This window comes from Mandrillus leucophaeus, unplaced genomic scaffold, assembly GCF_000951045.1.
Source record: "Mandrillus leucophaeus isolate KB7577 unplaced genomic scaffold, Mleu.le_1.0 Scaffold309, whole genome shotgun sequence".
Lineage (NCBI taxonomy): Eukaryota > Metazoa > Chordata > Mammalia > Primates > Cercopithecidae > Mandrillus > Mandrillus leucophaeus.
This window is the reverse complement of record NW_012103243.1, coordinates 1,884,526-1,903,141: the sequence shown is the minus strand read 5'-3', so window position 1 is coordinate 1,903,141 and position 18,616 is coordinate 1,884,526. Positions and strand designations below refer to the sequence as shown.

The following is an 18,616-nucleotide window of genomic DNA, read 5'->3' as shown; positions in this document are numbered from 1 at the left end:
CAAAAGAACATTTTCATTCACTTGTCTAGTTCTGTAATTCTGGAGGTTTTTCTTTCAACACCAAGTTGTCTTGGAAGCTATCTTTTAAACTCAAACATGAAATCATTTGTAAGTCAAATCACTTGTAGAAGAATCCCAGTAAGTGAAAACACTAGGTATCCAGAGGAAAAGAGTATATAATGGAAGGTTTGTAGGAGGATGGTGGTCATAAAAACATACTTTGTTATTTTCTTCTATTTTTCTTAGGGCATAGAAGTATTGTTAGTATGCATAATAAGCCAGGTCAGAATATGTAGAAATGGTGCATAACGGAGTCATAGTGAAGTCTAGAAATAACTATGGAATTTGATGTCCACTTCTACTGCTCTACTGAAAATAACTCTTGATAAGGCCACCAGGAGTCTCCTAAGTGTAAACATGTGGGACCTCTCTGAGATCTGCACACTGCCCATCACACTTCAGTTCTTGAAACCTCCTTTGGCCTTTGTGACATTATGATCATCTTTTTCTCCTTCTCTGGTCATTTTTTCTCAGTCTTCTTCAGGAATTTCTGTATGTCTTATATACTCTGATGTCATATTGGGGCTATTTATAGTTCTTTAGTTCCAAAGTTATTTAAAGGTTCTGTTACTTTGCACTCTTGTTGTTTTCTGAGAATTCCTTGCCACACCTTATACACCAAACTCCTCTTCCTTCCGGATACTGCTCAAACACCAGGCATCGTAACTCCACGGAATAGTATATTTCATATATATATATACACACACACATATATATATATATATCCACATCAACATTTATCAGAATTACCTAATTATTCATAAACTTATCAAAGTTGTGACTCAAATGGAAGAGCAGGAATCAGTCTTGAGAGGTTGCAGATAAAGGAGATCAATGAAGCCATATTGGAGGTAAGGGGTGGGCTAGGGGTAGGGGTAGAGTGTTGATAGAGTTTAGAGAAAGGAGCAAGCCTAGAGAAATTGCCTAATCAAGAAAACAAGCAATTTTAGTCTGGTTCTTTCAAGGATCAGTAAAATAGTGACCTGATATTTACATTTAAAGAGAGAATTGTTTAGTGAGGAAGATGTCCCAGAAAGTTCTGTAAATGGAATCTTTCTCTTAAAGTCTTTCAAAATGCAATAGGGTTAAAGAGAAATCCTCTTTCTTTTCTCACATTCATTGAATTACAGTGTAGTATCAGCCACAAGAACAGAATCTGCCGCTGCAGAGGTCACCCATCACCTTCTAATTACCATTCCAGGTGTGCGTTCTCCGTCCTCATGCTGTTCCACCTCTCCGTAGCATCTGACACTTCTGACCTCTTTCATGAAATGGTCTTCTCCCTTGAGTCCTGCTTCTCCTCCCTCACTATTTGCTCTTTTGAGTGCCCTTCATGGGCTTCTCTTCTCCCACTTATTTCTTTCACGTGCACACTCTTAAGACTTTCCCGTTGGCTCTTCTCTCAGTCTACACTCTCCCTCAGTAACCCCATCCGTTTTTCACACCTTTAGCTATTTTTATTTAGAAAACACTTCAGTTGCTAGCTATGACCTCTTTTTTAAGTTTCAGACCCACTCTTACAACAATACACTGGACCTCTCAACCTGAATGTTTTAAGGGAAGCTCAATCCTAATACTCCAAAACAGATATTAATATTCCTCTTTCTACCTTCTCTGATTTGGTTCCAAACCCAAGCTTTTCCATGACTCCACATTCTCTTATATCCCTCTTTATTAATCCAGTATCAATGCCTTTTGATTCTACTCTATGGAATGTTTCCCCATCCGTCTCATCCTTTATTTTCATTGCTCTTTTTCCTTACCTCTGAATAAGAAATTTTAACCTCTCTATAGACCTGGGGTTTTATATCAGTTTTTCAGGTCACGATAGATTGTCTACTCTATGCCAGTTATGGAGATAAGCAATAGTCAGGGTTCTCAGCTCTGGCTGCACATCAGCTTTAAAAAACAAAACTAAACTAGACCAGGTACCGTGTCTCATGCCTGTAATCCTAGCACTTTGGGAGGCCGAGGCAGGCAGATCAACTGAGGTCAGGAGTTTACGACCAGCCTGGCCAACATGGTGAAACCCCATGTCTACTAAAAACACAAAAATTAGCTGGCCATGGTGGTGTGTGCTTGTAGTCCCAGCTACTGGGGAGGCTGAGGTGGGAGAATTGCTTGAACCCAGGAGGCAGTGGTTGCCACTGCACTCCATCTTGCGTGACAGAGTGAGACCCTGTCTCAAAATACCAACAAACAAACAAACAAACAAACAGACACAAAAACAACCCCACTAACTAAACTAGACAAATGCCCAGACACATGCTTCAAAGATTCTGAATGAGTTAATTTAGGGAAGAGCTTGAACATCAGTATTTTTCAAATTCTTCTAATATGCAGCCAGAGTTGAGAACCAACAACTTACCCTACATAGAGACCAAGAAAATGGACACAGTCCTTGTCCTTTTGGAACGTAAACTGGACTTGGGGAGATAGACATTATAAAACAATTACTCATATATGCATACAATTAGTTATAAGTGCCATGAAGAAAATGAAAAGGGTCCCATGAGAGAAAGAATAGACTAGGACAGTCTAATTTAGAATGTGTGTGGGTCATGAAAAGTCTTTCTAAAGAAATGATATTTAGTGTGAATTCTTAAGGATGAGTGTGATTTGGCCAGGCAAATAAGCAGATGGGGAAAAAAAAAAAAACCATTTTTGGTGAGTTTGAGTCATGGATATAACTGGCATGTATTGAAGAAATGGGAAAAAAGATGTGGCTGCTGTGTAGTGAGGTATGAGAGACTGGCTAAAATGAGGTTGGAACAGAAAAGAATGGGCCTTGTTAAGAATTTATGAGATCTTCTTAGGTGCATTGAAAAGGTAATGACAGCTTTTTATTAAGGAACTAAAATACTTGTTTTATTTTTATTACTTGGACTTCCTTGCAGGTAGGGGGTAAGCACAGCAGATGGAGAGAAACTGTAAGTGTGAAGCACTTTGGTAAAGATATTATGGTTGCTTGGACAAGGATTGTGGCCACGGATATGAATAGAAGCCTATGGAGTCAAGATGTATTTTGGAGCTAGAATTAATAGAACTCATTGGTGGGTTGGATATATGGGGTAGGGGAAAATCAGTAATTATCATGGATGATTCTCGGGTTTTTGACTTAAGAAGCTGAGGAGCTGGTGGTGCCATTTACTTTTTTAAAAAATAGGCTTTATGTTTTAGAATAGTTTTAGATTTATAGAAAAATTGATAGGAAGTCACAGAAATTTCCCATATACTGCCTTGCACTACACATGCACAACCTTCCCCACTGTCAACATCCTGCATCATCCAATCGTCCAATAAATGGTGCATTTATTACTATTAATGAGCCTACATGGATACATCATTATCACCCAAAGTCCATAATTTACATTAGTTTCATTCCTGATGCTGTATGTTCTATGGGTTTAACAAATATATAATGACATATATCCACCATAATAGTATCATACAGAGTAGCGTCACTGCCCTAAAAACCTTCTGTGCTCTGCCTCTTCATCCCCCACTCCCTACAACCTCTGAAGGTTTTACTATCTATCTCCAAAGTTTTCTCTTTTCCAGAATGTCAGATTGTTGGAGTCATACAGCCTTTTAAGATTGGCTTCTTTCACTTAGTAATATGCATTTAAGGTTTCTGCATGTCTTTTCATGGTGTGATAGGTCATTGTTTTTTAGTGCTAAATATTTTTTCACTGTTGGAGGTACCACAGTGTATTTATCCAACATCTTGGTTGCCTCCAAGTTTTAGCAATTATGTAAACAGCTGCTATAAACATTTTTGTGCAGGTGTTTGTGCAGACGTGAATTTTCAAGTCAACTGAGTAAATATATAAGAACACAATTGCTAGATTATATAAGAGTACGTTTAGTTTTGTAAAAAACTGTCAAACTGTATTCCAAAGTACTTGTATCATTTTGCATTCCCACCAGCAATAAATGAGAGTTCCTGTTGCTCCACACCCATTGCTAGCATTTGGTGGTATCAGTGTTCTGTATTTTGGCCATTTTAGTTGGTATATAGTGATATTTCTTAATGACATATGATAATGAACATCTTTTCATATACTTATTTGCCATCTTTGTATCTTCTTAGGGGAGGTGTCCAGATATTTTGCCCATTCTATAATTTATTTAAATTCCAGTAATTTAACTTCCAGTACAGTGTTGAAAAGAAGTGATGAGAAGAGACATCCTTGCCTTGTTCCTGATCTTAGTGGGATAAAGATTCTAGTTTCTCACTGTTGAGATGAAATGGAAATTGGTCCATTTCATCTAGATTATAAAATTTGTGGGCATGGAGTTGTTTATAATATTCTTTTTTATTACCTTTTTAATATCCATGAGATCTGTGGTAATGTCTTCCCTTTCATTTCTGATATTAGCAATTTGCATCTTCCTTCCTTTTTTTTGTTAGCCTGCATACAGAACAATTAATTTTATTTATCTTTCCAAAGAACAGCTTTTGGTTTGTTGATTTTCTCTATTGATTTTTCTGTTTTCAATTTTATTATTTTCTGCTCTAATTTTTATTACTTCTTTTCTTCTGCTTGCCTTGGAATAAATTTGCTACTTTTTTTCAGTTTCCTAATATGGAAGCTTAGATTATTCATTTTATATATTTTTTCTAATATATGCAGTCAATGCAATCAATTTTCCTTTAAGCCTTGCTCTTGTTGAATCCCACAAATGTTGATAAGCTGTATTTTAATTTTAACTTATTTCAAAAAATCCAGAATTTTCTCTTGAGGTTTCTTTTCTGTTCCATGTGATAAAGTGTGTTCTTTAATCTTCAAGTATTTGGGAGGTCTCCAGCTATCTTTCTGTTATTGATTTCTAGTTTAATTACACTGTGGTCTCAGCATATTTTATATAATTTCTGTTCTTTTAAATTTGTTAAGATGTGTTTTATGGCCCAGGATGAGTGTTCTATGTGAGTGTTTAGGTGAGTGTTCTATGTGAGTCTGAGAAGGCTCTATTCATTTCTGATAGAGAGGTGTTGAATTCTCCCACTGTAATAGTGGATTCATCTATTTCTTCTTACAGCTATCGGATTTTGCCTCACATATTTTGATGCTTTGTTGCTAGGCATATACACTTTACAAATTGTTGTGTCTTCTTGGGAAATTGAGTGCTTTGTCATTATGTATTACCCCTCTTTATCCCTGATAATTTTCCTTACTTTGAAGTCCATTATACCTGAAATTAATATAGTTACTCCCAGTTTCTTTTTATTATTGTTAGCCTGGTATATCTTTCTCTAGCCCTTTACTTTTAATCTATATGTATCTTTATATTTGAAGTGGGTTTTTTTTAGACTACTTATGATTGGGTCTTCTTTTTTTATCCACTCTGACAATCTCTATCTTTTAATTGATGTATTTAGACCATTAATGTTTAAAGTGATTATTGATATTAGTTACAGATATTAGTTGGATTAATATCTACCATATTTGATATTGATTTTCATTTGTGCCCCTTGTTCTTTGCTTCTTATTTTGTCTCACACTCTTCTTCTGTCCTTTGTTATTTTAACGCATATTTTATATGATCCCATTTTCTCTACTTTCTTAGTATGTAAGCTATATTTCTTTATTTTAACTTAAATTAGCAGTTGCCCTAAAGTTTGCAATACACATTTGCAACTCATCCAACTCCACTTTCAAGTAACACTATACAACTTCATAGGTAGTACAAGTACCTTATAATAACAAAATAATTATCATTTCTCCATCCCATCTCTTGTATTATTATTGTCAATTATTATACTTATACATAAGCATTTATATACATATGCATCATAATTGAATACCTTGACGCTATTATTTTGAACAAACTGTTCTCTGTTAGATCAGTTAAGAATAATAAACATAAAAGGCTTTATTTTACCTTGATTTATTTCTTCTCTGATCTTCCTATTATAAAAAGATGTAGATCTGATTTTCTGGCCTATATCATTTTCTTTTTCTTTTCTTGTCTTTTCTCAACTCTTATTTTAGGTTCGGGGGCACACGTGCAGGTTTGTTATGTGGATACATTGTGTGTTGTTAGGGTTTGATGTACAAATGATTTTGTCACCCAGGTGGTGAGCATAGTAGCTCATAAGCAGTTTTTCAGCCCTCACTCTTCTTTCGTTCCCCTTTAAATGGGCCCCGGTGTCTATTGTTCCCATCTTTGTGTCTATGTGTACTTAACGTTTAGCTCCCACTTATAAGTGAAAACATTGTGATATTTCATTTTCATTCTCTCTGAAAACTTATTTTAATATTTCATATAGGGTAGGTCTACTGGCAATAAATTCTCTTAATTTTTCTTTATCTGAGAAAGTCTTTATTTCTCCTCTATATTAGAAGGATAATTTTGTAGGATAGAGTCTTGGACATGGTTGAGCATGAAAAATGCTGGTGGCATTTTTCTCTAAAATTTTAAATATTTCACTCTGTTCTCTTCTTGCTTGCATGGTTTCTGAGGATAAATTGGATGTAAAATTCTTACTTTGCTCTTAGGGTAAGGTGTTTTTTTCTTTGTGTCTTTTCAAGATTTTTTCTTTACCTTTGATTTCCTGAGATTGAAAGTAATTTGCCTACTGTGGTTTTGTCCTTTTAAAAATTTATCCTGCTTGATTTTTGTTGAGCTTTCTGGATCTGTGATTTGGTGTCTAACATCAATTTGGGTAAATTCCCAGTCTTTCTTACTTTAAATATTTCTTCTGTCCCTTTCTCTTGCTCTTCCCCTTATGTTATTTTTATTACACATATGTTATACCTTTTGTATTTGTCCCACAGCTCTTGGATATTCTGTTTCATTTTTAACAGACTTTCTTCTCTGTGCTTTTCCATTTTGGAGGTTTCTATTGACATATCCTCAAGTTCAGAGATTCTTCCCTCAACCATGTCCAATCTACTAATAAACCCATCAAAGCCATTCTTCATTTCTGTTACAGTGTTGGTGCTTTAATAATTTTCCATCTCTCTGCTTACACTGGCCATCTTCCTTGCAGGCTGTGTTAAGCCCTTAGCATATTAATCTTAGTTATGTTAAATCCTGGCCTGATAATTACAACATTCTTGTCATATCTGAGACTGGTTCTGATGCCTGATTTGTCTCTTTAACTGTGTTTTGTGCCTGTGATTCACAGAGGCTGCATCTTCAAGTTTCACACACTACTATGGCCTGCTTCAGACTTTTTTCTGAATTTACCTTTTAAAGGAGATGTGGGCCCAGTGCAGTGGCTCATGCCTGTAATTCCAGCACTTTGGGAGGCTGAGGCAGGCAGATCACGAGGTCAGGAGATCGAGACCATATTGACCAACATGGTGAAACCTCATTTCTACTAAAATACAAAAAATTAGCCAGGCATGGTGGCATACACCTGTAAACCCAGCTACTCAGGAGACTGAGGCAGGGGAATTGCTTGAACCAGGGAGGTGGAGGTTGCAGTGAACCGAGATCGCTCCACTGCACTCCAGCCTGGCGACAGAGTGAGAATTCGTCTCAAAAAAATAAATAAATAAAAAATAAAGAAGATGTGAAAAACAAGAGATTCTCATTTTATACAGAATTAAGTCCAAATTTTCAGCCTTCTAGAATTGACCGCAATCTTGACAAGCTCATCTCTAACAATAACCTCATGCTTAAACTGGCCAACTTCATGTTTCTTTAACAAAGGTCGTATGGTTTCCCACAAGCATGTGTTTATTTTTTTTATAATTCTGTTGGTCTCGAATACCTTTCTTTTCTTTATTGCAAAGCTCTACCCATCTTTTTTTTTTTTTTTTTAAGACAGAATCTCACTCTGTCACCTGGGCTGTAGTGCAACGGCGTGATCTCAACTCACTGCAACCTCCACCTCCTGAGTTTAAGCAATTCTCCTGCCTCAGCCTCCTGAGTATCTGGGATTACAGGTGCCCGCCACCACACTCAGATATTTTTTTGTATTTTTAGTAGAAATGGGGTTTCAATATGTTGGCCAGGCTGGTCTCCAACTCCTGACCTCGTGATCCACCTGCCTCAGCCTCCCAAAGTGCTGGGATTACAGACGTGAGCCACCGTGCCCAGCCAGCTCTACGCATCTTTAGAACAAATTTGAATATTTTTTACATAGAACATATACTTTTATTGCAGTCTTTGATGTGTACCTCTTCAACAGTTATTAGAGGACACTTACTACTGGCTAGTTATGTAATAGTCAATTACGAAACCATTCTCCTAATCCCACCCACCCCCACAACTGAGAACAGCTTGATGGGAGTGATAACTTTTTATTCGTCTCTGTGCCTGTTTTGGATCTAGCAAGGTGGACCCTTTCTCAGTATTCTATTTAAATTTCTTCATTTTGATAAACATTTCATTAGGATGTTTAATGTATGATCATATGGATGAAGATATAAAAATGATTGCTAAAGATATACGTGTTGGTTAAATAGCTATATCAAAGGTAACATTTCATTTGCAATATGTATTTTCTATCACGTGAGAAAAAAAATCAAAGTGTACCTTTGGTATATGAAATACATGAGGAAAAACAAACGTGTTCCAGAATGAAGATGTTAATAGCACTATAGTTAGGAGAACCTTCTAAAGGTGAATTTTCCAATAGATCTACTTGCCCCTTGCATTATATCCCTCTGAGGAGTTCTAGAATTCTCCAAACAAACTCAAGCTGAATGCAGTTATTATTTTTAAAATACCCTCTTATCTGCACCCTTGAGGAACTGGGGAAGAATGGTCTTAGAATGAGCATACAAACAACCTCATGTTCTTGGCTGAAATGCTCCTCTTGATGGTGTTCTTTAGGGCTTGAGTTCTTGGAAGAACTCCAAATGACCCCTTCAAGTTACTTTTTCAACTTTCTGGGATCTGCATTTTTTTTTTTTTTTTTTTTTTTTTGAGACGGAGTCTCGCTCTGTCGCCCGGGCTGGAGTGCAGTGGCGCGATCTCGGCTCACTGCAAGCTCCGCCTCCCGGGTTTACGCCATTCTCCTGCCTCAGCCTCCCGAGTAGCTGGGACCACAGGCGCCCGCCACCTCGCCCGGCTAGTTTTTTGTATTTTTTAGTAGAGACGGGGTTTCACCGTGTTCGCCGGGACGGTCTCGATCTCCTGACCTCGTGATCCGCCCGTCTCGGCCTCCCAAAGTGCTGGGATTACAGGCTTGAGCCACCGCGCCCGGCCGGGATCTGCATTTAATGTGACCCCTCTCTATAATATGGCTCAAAACATTTAAAAATTCCTTCTTAACTGAAGTAAAACAAAGAAGACTAAAAGCATTTGTCATAAAAATATTCCTTTATCTAGGTAAGTTCTGACCACATATATCCTTTGTGAATCCCTAATGTTTCCATGAAATTCTTATTCCTTCTGGGGTGCTATATCTGAGGGTTAACTATTGTCTGAAATGTACATGGAAGCATAACTGCTGTAGCTGAGAAATGACCATGTTTCCTTTTAGTTCTTAGCAAGAGTAATTGAATGTAGAATATCTTACTAAATGCTAGACTGTGACAGTGTGTTAACACTCTGACTATCTCCTAACAGCAGGGCAATTATTTGCTGAGTGGGATTTTTATAAATCCTCTGGCAGTAGTATGTCCTGATAATTATGATGAAGTGCATTGGTCAGTGTTGATTCAGCAGTCCCTACCCTAGCAAATATTTCATTCACAGTTCTCTGGCCCACTTGTACTTTTCTAGTTATTAGAGAGAGATTTTTACTACTCTTCCCTACTGGCTTAGTATATCATTTTTTAGACCAAATGTGATTAAAACTTAGAATCCAAACATATTTTAGCCTCCTTTAGGAACTGTTTCTCTCTCATGGCATTCAGAAATTTTGAATCAAGAGGCAAGAAAATAGTTTTAAATTTTATTCCTACTTGTGATCAGCCACTCTTTTTTGCGCATAATTGTCATTTGTAAAACTAAAATGAATTCTTCCACCTATCCTGAATACTTAATCATTCTTCATACCCAGAATGAGCAGTTCCTTGGAAATCATGAGAAATTATTATTTCTGTTATGGTAAATTATGAAATTAGAACATTAGTAATTGTGATTTGGGAATTGTAGGTGTACACTATCCTGTGTCTTATTCTTCCTATTTCATAGAAACTTATTTTAAAAGTACACCTTGGTAACAAAGAGAAGAGGAAAAAATTAGACTATAGCTTCCCCCAGGCAATTACAAAGTAAAGGTCAGTGTATGAGTGGAAAATGGTCATAAAAAACATTTTTTATGGAATAAAATAGTAGATGCTTCAAATAAAACAAGTATATCCATTTATTTTCAAATCAATTGTACTGTTTTAACACTTTTCCATGTAATACTTAGGTATAAGAATAAAAACTGAGAAGAAAAGGGCCAATTGATAGATTGTTAGAAATACGGAATGGTTCAAAATATTAATGTAATGCTAAGGGTGACTGGGTAACAAATGGTACATTTGCTCGTTGCTCAACCTGACATAATTAATATTCTAGGTCATGCTTAAGTTCCCATGATGGAGAGTCTGAAGGGGGGAATTCAAGAAAAATATATATCTATCATATAACTCATTGCCTTTTTTTTTTTTTTTTTTTTTTTTTGCCTTTTGACGAGTCAGAATCATAGCCTTTAAAAAAAATCAGTGCTTTCACACCTCATTTGCCATATTCACCACTGGGCCACCAGTCAGCAGCCGGGCCTGATGCAAGGAGGTCAGTAAGAAGCTATTAGCAGAGTCCTCTCCTGAGATTTCTTGGGTCTTATTGAGTTGAATGTTAGCATGACAGTACTGCAAATAACTCAGTTGTAGGCTTTTTCTTTTTTTTTAAAAACAGTTAGCACAGATTTCCCCATAGTGTTGGTCACTCTAGAAAATTATTGCTGAAAATGAAGTCCCCAAAGCTACCTTGGCAGTAGCCCTTCTAAGTTGTGAAAAATGTGAAAACTGAAAAATATGCCGTAGTCCCTGAGGATTAACCCTGTCTTTTGTGACTCAGGGTAGTATTTTAAAAAATCAACAAGAAACCATTATTCATAAGTGACTTACTAATGATGAAATATAGCAATTGAGACAATAGTATGTTAAGGTTATTGTATTTGTTTAAAGAAAAAATAAGTAAATGAATACTGTATCAATATAAATAAATAGTGTATTTGCTTGCTGTAGGGATTGTGGGAGTGCTGGACTGTTTTTATTGACATAACTTAGCAAATGTATTAAATTAATTTGTAAAATACTGACACCTTGAAGACTTTAAATGATACATTTGAAATTCAATTAAAATATATTTTCGATCTATATTTGATTTAAATTGCAAAGAGAATACACATGAGGAGGTCTCCATATAGGTTGCAAAATATAATTTAAGAAAGCTATCATGTCTACTGATCCATTTGCATTTCCCATCTAGCCTATGTATACAAGTGCATGCAAATGTGCAAGGAGATCAAAGAGGATTTCTAATGGGGTAAAATTAATAGCTGGTAGCCATTATTCAGGTAGGTAGATATTTTCAAATGATAAATTATAATCTAGCTAGATTGTATGTATTTTACCATTTTAATCTGTAAGGTTGTAGCAATGTTAATAAAAAACTAACAGACTTCAGTTTATTAGATCATCACTGATGAGAATGGTATTCTCGTATCATTTTTATAGACTGTAGATTTAGTTATACTTTATGTCACAACAGTCTTTAAAAATATAACATTTATTTTTTTCTCATTACAATCAATAAATTCTAATCTTAGAAAATCACCCTAGAAATTATCTTTGTAATTACCATCCACTTAAAAATTACTGTCCATGGAAAGCTATTGTCTGTGTATTTACCTTGTCCATATTTACTGTTATAGCGAGAACATGTTAACATGACATTAAAAATGGTTTATATAACCACCTTTAATGTTTTTCAGCACAGTGTTTTTCTTGTATCAATTGTAATAGAGAATAAATCTCAAAGAAGAGCCAATACAAAAATATTTTTAAATGTTTAAATGCATTTACATTAACTATTTTGCATTCAATAAAATTTAGTCTCCAATTATAAAATAGGAAAATTTGAGTTGGAGGTGACTCGAGTAGGTCTTTGACAATGTGTTTTAAAGCCAATTTAAACTGTTCTGTTAAGAAAGAGAAAAATGATATAATCTGTATATTCTTTGAAAGCAGTTAATATGATTTTGAAATAAGTCTCTTTTTATTAAGATATTTATGTTGCTTTGGAAAGCAAGAGTGAAACAGAGGTTTTCATGGGCCTTTCTGAACTGTACGTTGTTATTCTAGATGAGCATTTAACATTCATTTATTGAGTGCCTACTAAGTGCCATGTACCCTGCTAGGCCCTGGGGTTGCAAAAATACCTGGAACAGACTCTCTGTGCTCCAACTGCTAGCTTGTGGAAGACATACATGCAAATATAATTTTGAAACAATGTAATGTGATAGGTGTTGTGGTGGTTATCACTATATTGAGGAAATATGTGGGACAGGACATTGCATTTGGGACAGGATGTTGCATTTGGGATAGGGCGTTGCATTTTGGATAGCACATTCCATTTGGGATAGGACATTGCATTTGGAATAGGACTTTGCATTTGGGATAAGACATTACATTTGGGATAGGACATTGCATTTGAGATAGGATGTTGCATTTGAGATAGGATATTGCATTTGGGATAGGACGTTGCATTTGGGATAGGACGTTGCATTTGGGATAGGACATTGCATTTGGGATAGGATGTTGCATTTGAGATAGGACATTGCATTTGGGATAGGACATTGTATTTGGAATAGGACATTGCATTTGGGATAGGACGTTGCATTTGGGATAGGACATTGCATTTGGGATAGGACGTAGAATTTGGGATAGGATGTTGCATTTGGGATAGGACGTTGTATTTGGGATAGGACATTGCATTTGGGATAGGACGTTGCATTTGGGATAGGACATTGCATTTGGGATAGGACGTAGCATTTGGGATAGGACGTAGCATTTGGGATAGGACGTTGCATTTGGGATAGGACATTGCATTTGGGATAGCATGTTGCATTTGGGATAGGACATTGCAATTGGGGTAGGACGTTGCATTTGGGATAGTATATTGCATTTGGGATAGGACGTTGAATCCAGCCTGGGTAAGTATTTGATAGAGGTTAACACTTATTGTTGAGTTAGGCTGGAAATACAAACTTTTCTTAGACAGTTTTTCGAAGACAGCTATCTTAGTTAATGCTTTGGAACTGCTGATTCCATGAAGTAAATGTAGCAAACAGAAATGTTTATAGATATTTTGATGGCATAAGAGAAATCACATTTTTAGTAAGAACAGATAAATGTAATGGATATATTCTTTATATAGTCCAGAGTGTCTACAAAGAAACCAAACAAGTCATACTGCCCTTTAAAATGTAACTTCCCCTTTTGAATATGCATTTGTGTATGATATTTATGTGTACACATATGTGTATATATTTTGATATAAGGCTTCATGGAACCATATATCAAAGATTGATATCTAATACCATTAAAATATAATACCATCAAAATTTTTTTCTATGCAGTTAGTATATTCAAACAACATTAAATTTTCAAAAATGGACACTGCTAAATTTGACTTAACATTTGTCACACATACATCTATTGAACCTCTATTGTGTGGTAGGTACTCTTGACTATTTTGATGCAGTGCATGACAAAGTCAGTGATAGAACAGCAAGGATAATATGACACTACAGAAGCATAGCACCTAACCACATGAATACAACTCATGAAATACAGGATGTTATTTTGAGCGATATATAATGTAGTATTATAGCCTATATTATAGGCGATACCTATAGCATTATAGGTGGTATCAATTTGATTATTAAAGTACAAAAGTTAAGGTAGCTGCCCTTAGTTTATGTAATGAATAATAATTAAAATAATCAGTCAAATATTTGAGTACTTATTTTGTACCTGAAACTTGTTCAAGCATTGTGTATTTGACTTCCTGTGAGTGAATGTGTGACTTACACGTATAGTTAAATATACATAGCATATAGTTAGAATACAAAATGAATGAGTTAGGGTCTTACTGTAATTTTTTCTTAAGTATAGTGATATAAAAAGGCTGTGTGACAGATAGGAACTTGAGCTCACTAGTTTTTAAGATGTTTAGTGCTCAATCTTGAAAGGTGTTGAAATTGCCTTTACTTGTGTAGCGTAAAGACAAGTATAAGTATTTTGTAAAATCCCCTTAGGTAAATCTGAAGTCCACCTCTGGTTAAGAACCACAGTTGGAGTTTAAAATGTTCTTTGAACATAAGAAAAAATTTCATGGTACAACTGTATCTTTCTTTTATTTCATCTGAAAATTAAGGATAAAAATAAAAATTGCTTTCTTCTTCTTTAGATTCCAGGAATATACAATTCACCCTTCAGAAAAGAGCCTGATCCATGGGAGTTGCAATTACAAAAGGCAAAGCCTTTAACACACCGAAGACCTAAAGTTAAACAGAAGGACTCCACCAGCCTTAATGATTGGCTAGCTTGTACAAGCGCCCGTTCTTTTCCTCGGTCTGAAATTCTACCACCTATTAATAGAAAGCAATGTCAGGTACTAATTTGCTGTATAAGAATTCTGTCATTAATTTTATTCTTGCTTTTTTTTGCAGTTTTTATATAACACTATCTTAATTTAACCATTTTTAACTATGTAGTTTAGTGGGATTAAGTACATTCATATTTTTGTGCAATCAGCTGTCACTAGAACTCTGTTCATCTTGTAGAATTGAAACTCTATACCCACTAAACAACTCTCCATTTCCCTTTGCCCCATCCCGACATGACTTGTTTCACTTAGCACAATGTTCTTAAAGTTCATCTATGTTGCAGAATATGTCCGAATTTCCTTCTTTCTTAAGGCTGAATAATATTCTATTTTATGTACATACCACATTTTGTTTATCCACTTAAATGCCAATAGGCACTTGAGTTGCGACCACACTTTACATATTATATTGTGAATAATGCTGCTGTGAACATGGGTGTAAAAGATCTTCTTGAGACTGTGTTTTCATTTCTTTTAAGAATATACTCAGAAGTGGAATTGCCAGGTTATATTGTAATTATATTTTTAATTTTTTGAGAAACTGCTGTACTGTTTCCCATAGCATCTGTACACATTTTCCATTCCCATAAACAGGGCACAAGGGTTCCAATTTCTCCACCTGCTCACCAACAATTATTTTCTGTATTTTTTTTTTAATAGTAGCCATCCTAGTGGATGTAAAATGGTATCTTGTTGCAGTTTTGATTTGCATTTTTCTAATTATTAGTGATGTTGAGAATCTTTTTATGTGCATATTGACCATTTGTGTGTCTTCTTTGAAGAAATGTCTATTCTAAGTCCTTTGCCCATTTTTGAATTGGGCTGCTTTTTGTTGTTGAGTTTTAGGAGTTCTCTATATGTTCTGGGTATTAATTCTTGGCTTGCAAATATTTTCTCCCATTCTATGGGCTCCTTCTCTACTCCATTATAGTGTCTTGCTTTTTAAAAATATAGGGTCGGGCACGGTGGCTCACGCCTGTAATCCCAGCACTTTGGGAGGCTGAGGCAGGTGGATCACAAGGTCAAGAGATCAAGACCATCCTGGACAACATGGTGAAACCCCATCTCTACTAAAAATACAAAAATTAGCTAGGCATGGTGGCGCGTGCCTGTGGTCCCAGCTACTCGGGAGGCTTACGCAAGAGAATAGCTTGAACTCGGGAGACAGAGGTTGCAATGAGCTGAGATTGTGCCTCTGCACTCCAGTCTGGCGACCAATCTACATATATATAGTCTATAATCTGTATATATATAGGTTATTGTTTTCTTCCATTTTTTGACCAGAGGAAAATTATTTTTTGCGAACTCTAATTTTAAATAATAAACATAAAGTAATTTATTAATATATACCAAAGAAGTGAACAAACACTTCTTTGGTATTAAATCTTGTTATATTGAATAAGAAGTTAAAACATGGATTATTTCCTAGAATCTAGATTTTTTATGTAAAAATATTGTTATACCACTACTTGATATAACCTGTTGTTGCTGGGAATATATGTATTATCAATTTTATTGAATTTAACCTCTCATTTGATGCTATATTTCTTTATATACCATTTTAAACATAACTTGAGTTTGAGTAATTTTAAAAATCTAAATTTGAGAATTAGAGACAGCTCAAAACAAAGCAAGACTCATAGTAGAAATGGGAAATCTTCACTATAACTGGACTGTAGTACCACAGGATTGGCAAATGACTTCCTGAGGCTAAAGGGTAGAGTAGGGTGGGATTAGTGATGATTGTCGCCATCCTAAAACTCCCAGAGAGCCACAGGTCTATCATCCTGATCAATAATTAAGCTGCCACCATGTAGTATCAACTACATTGTGTTAGATTTGGCTCACACAGTTAAACTCCCAGAACTCCTGATCGTTAGCTGCCTGCATAGGCGTGCCCTTGTGTATCTATATTGCTGTATAAGAAATTACTCCAAAATCTAATGGGTTAAACCAACATAAATTTGTTACTTCACAGTTTCTGTGGGTTTGTCATTCTAGGTACAGCCTTTGGTGAGTGCCTCTGACTCAAGTTCTCTCATGATGTTGTAGTCCAGATGTCAGCCAGGCCAGGCACAGTGGCTCCTGCCTATAATCCCAGTACTTTGGGAGGGTAAGGTGGGAGGATCATTTGAGCCCAAGAGTTCACAACCAGCCTGGGCAACATAGCAAGAGCCTGTCTCTATTTAAAAAAAAAAAAAAAAAAAAAAAAAAAGATGTCAGCCATGGCCGTGATCTCATATGAAGGCTCAGACAGGGGGTGGGGATAGGAGGGCAGTGAGATCCCCTCACTCATATGGTTGGGTGTTGTCATGCCTCAGCCTCTCCTCACATTGGCATCTTCACAGAGCTGCCTCACAACATGGTAGCTCACTTCCCTCTGGGTGAATGATCCTAGGGAGAGAGAGAGACAGCTTTCAAAACAGAAGCCACAGGCTTATAAAGCTAGTGCTGGAAGTGACATCCCATCACTTCTGCCATGTTCTATCCATTCAAAATGAGTAAGTCTATTTTATACTCAAGGGCAAAAGACTATACAAGGGTATGGATACCAGGAGGCAGGGGCCCTTGGGGGTCATCTTAGAGACTGCCTTTTATACCCCCAACCATTGAATCATCCTTGCAATAAGATAGCTCTGCATTCTATTTCATTAAAAATCTCCCACTTTACTGTAATTATTTGTGATATATGTTGTGTTTCCATTCTCTATAATTACATCCTTGATTCCCATTATTTGTATCTTTTTTTTTTTTGCTCTCTCAAAACTACTAACTGATAATTAATACTATTAACTGATGGTTTATACTCTCTTAGAGAAAGAGCTATAAAATATAACTGAAAATCTACAGTCAGTTTCCCCCCTGTACTGCTTTCTCTTTTTCTTCATCTCTGATTCAGATCCTATGATATTCTATTTATATCCTTATTCTTTTTTTGAGATGGTGCCTTGCTCTGTTGCCCATGCTGAAGTGCAGTGGAGGGATCTCAGCACACTACAACTTCTGCCTCCCTGGTTCAAGTGATTCTCCTGCCTCAGCCTCCCGAGTAGCTGGGATTACAGGCACCTGCCACCATGCCCTGCTAATTTTTGTATTTTTAGTAGTCGAGACAGGGTTTCGCCACGTTGACCAGGCTGGTTTTGAACTCCTGACCTCAGGTGATCCACCTGCCTCGGCCTCCCAAAGTGCTGGGATTACAGGAATGAGCCATCACACCAGGCCCATGTATCAGCATTCTCAATTACCTAGTAAACTAATCCGTTTATCTGAATCTGACCATTTTTTTCTTTACAAAAGTGGAGTGAAAAGCATAGTGGAGTGAGCCAAGGGGCACAAGAGAGATAGTAGGAAAATTTTCAGTTTTTCAGGGGGATGTATCTTCAGAGTATGGTTTTATTATTCCTTTTTAAATAAGAGTTATGTCAATATTCTAGTGAAAGCATTTAAAATAGTTTTAAATCCAAATATAAACTGAATTTTATATTATGAATAACTGAATTTTTGCTGTTTTGAATTATGTACATTACTATTTTTCTATTAGTGTAAGTAATCATCATATTGCATATATAACATAACATTGCATCAACAAGCAATTAAATTTATTAATTATTCTATCAAGAAAATAATAACTCTAGCATTTCCATTGCATGTATATTAAGTGTTCAGTGTGTTAAATGTATTGACTGCTCAAAAGCAGTTAAGGTAGACATAATATTGCATATTTAAATTTTTAATAATCCATGTTGTGGCTGGGCGCGGTGGCTCACGCCTGTAATCCCAATACTTTGGAAGGCCGGGGCAGGTGGATCATCTCGGGTCGAGAGGTCGAGACCAGCCTGGCCAACATGGTGAAACCCCGCCTCTACCAAAACTACAACAGTTAGCCTTGCATGGTGGCACACGCCTGTAATCCCAGCTACTTGGGAGGCTGAGGCAGGAGAATCGCTGGAACCTGGGAGGCAGAGGTTGCGGTGAGCAGAGATTG

The 18,616-nt window shown here is 36.2% G+C and overlaps 1 protein-coding gene across 1 annotated transcript in view; it reads left to right on the top strand.

Moving 5' to 3' along the window:
- The window catches only part of SPATA17 (spermatogenesis associated 17), a 262,801-nt gene that overhangs the window by 140,891 nt on the left and 103,294 nt on the right, over window positions 1-18,616 (top strand). Inside the window, exon 7 of the mRNA XM_011987401.1 lies at window positions 14,434-14,637. Within this exon, the coding sequence (XP_011842791.1) occupies window positions 14,434-14,637 (204 nt within the window). The remainder of the gene's footprint in view (window positions 1-14,433; window positions 14,638-18,616) is intronic.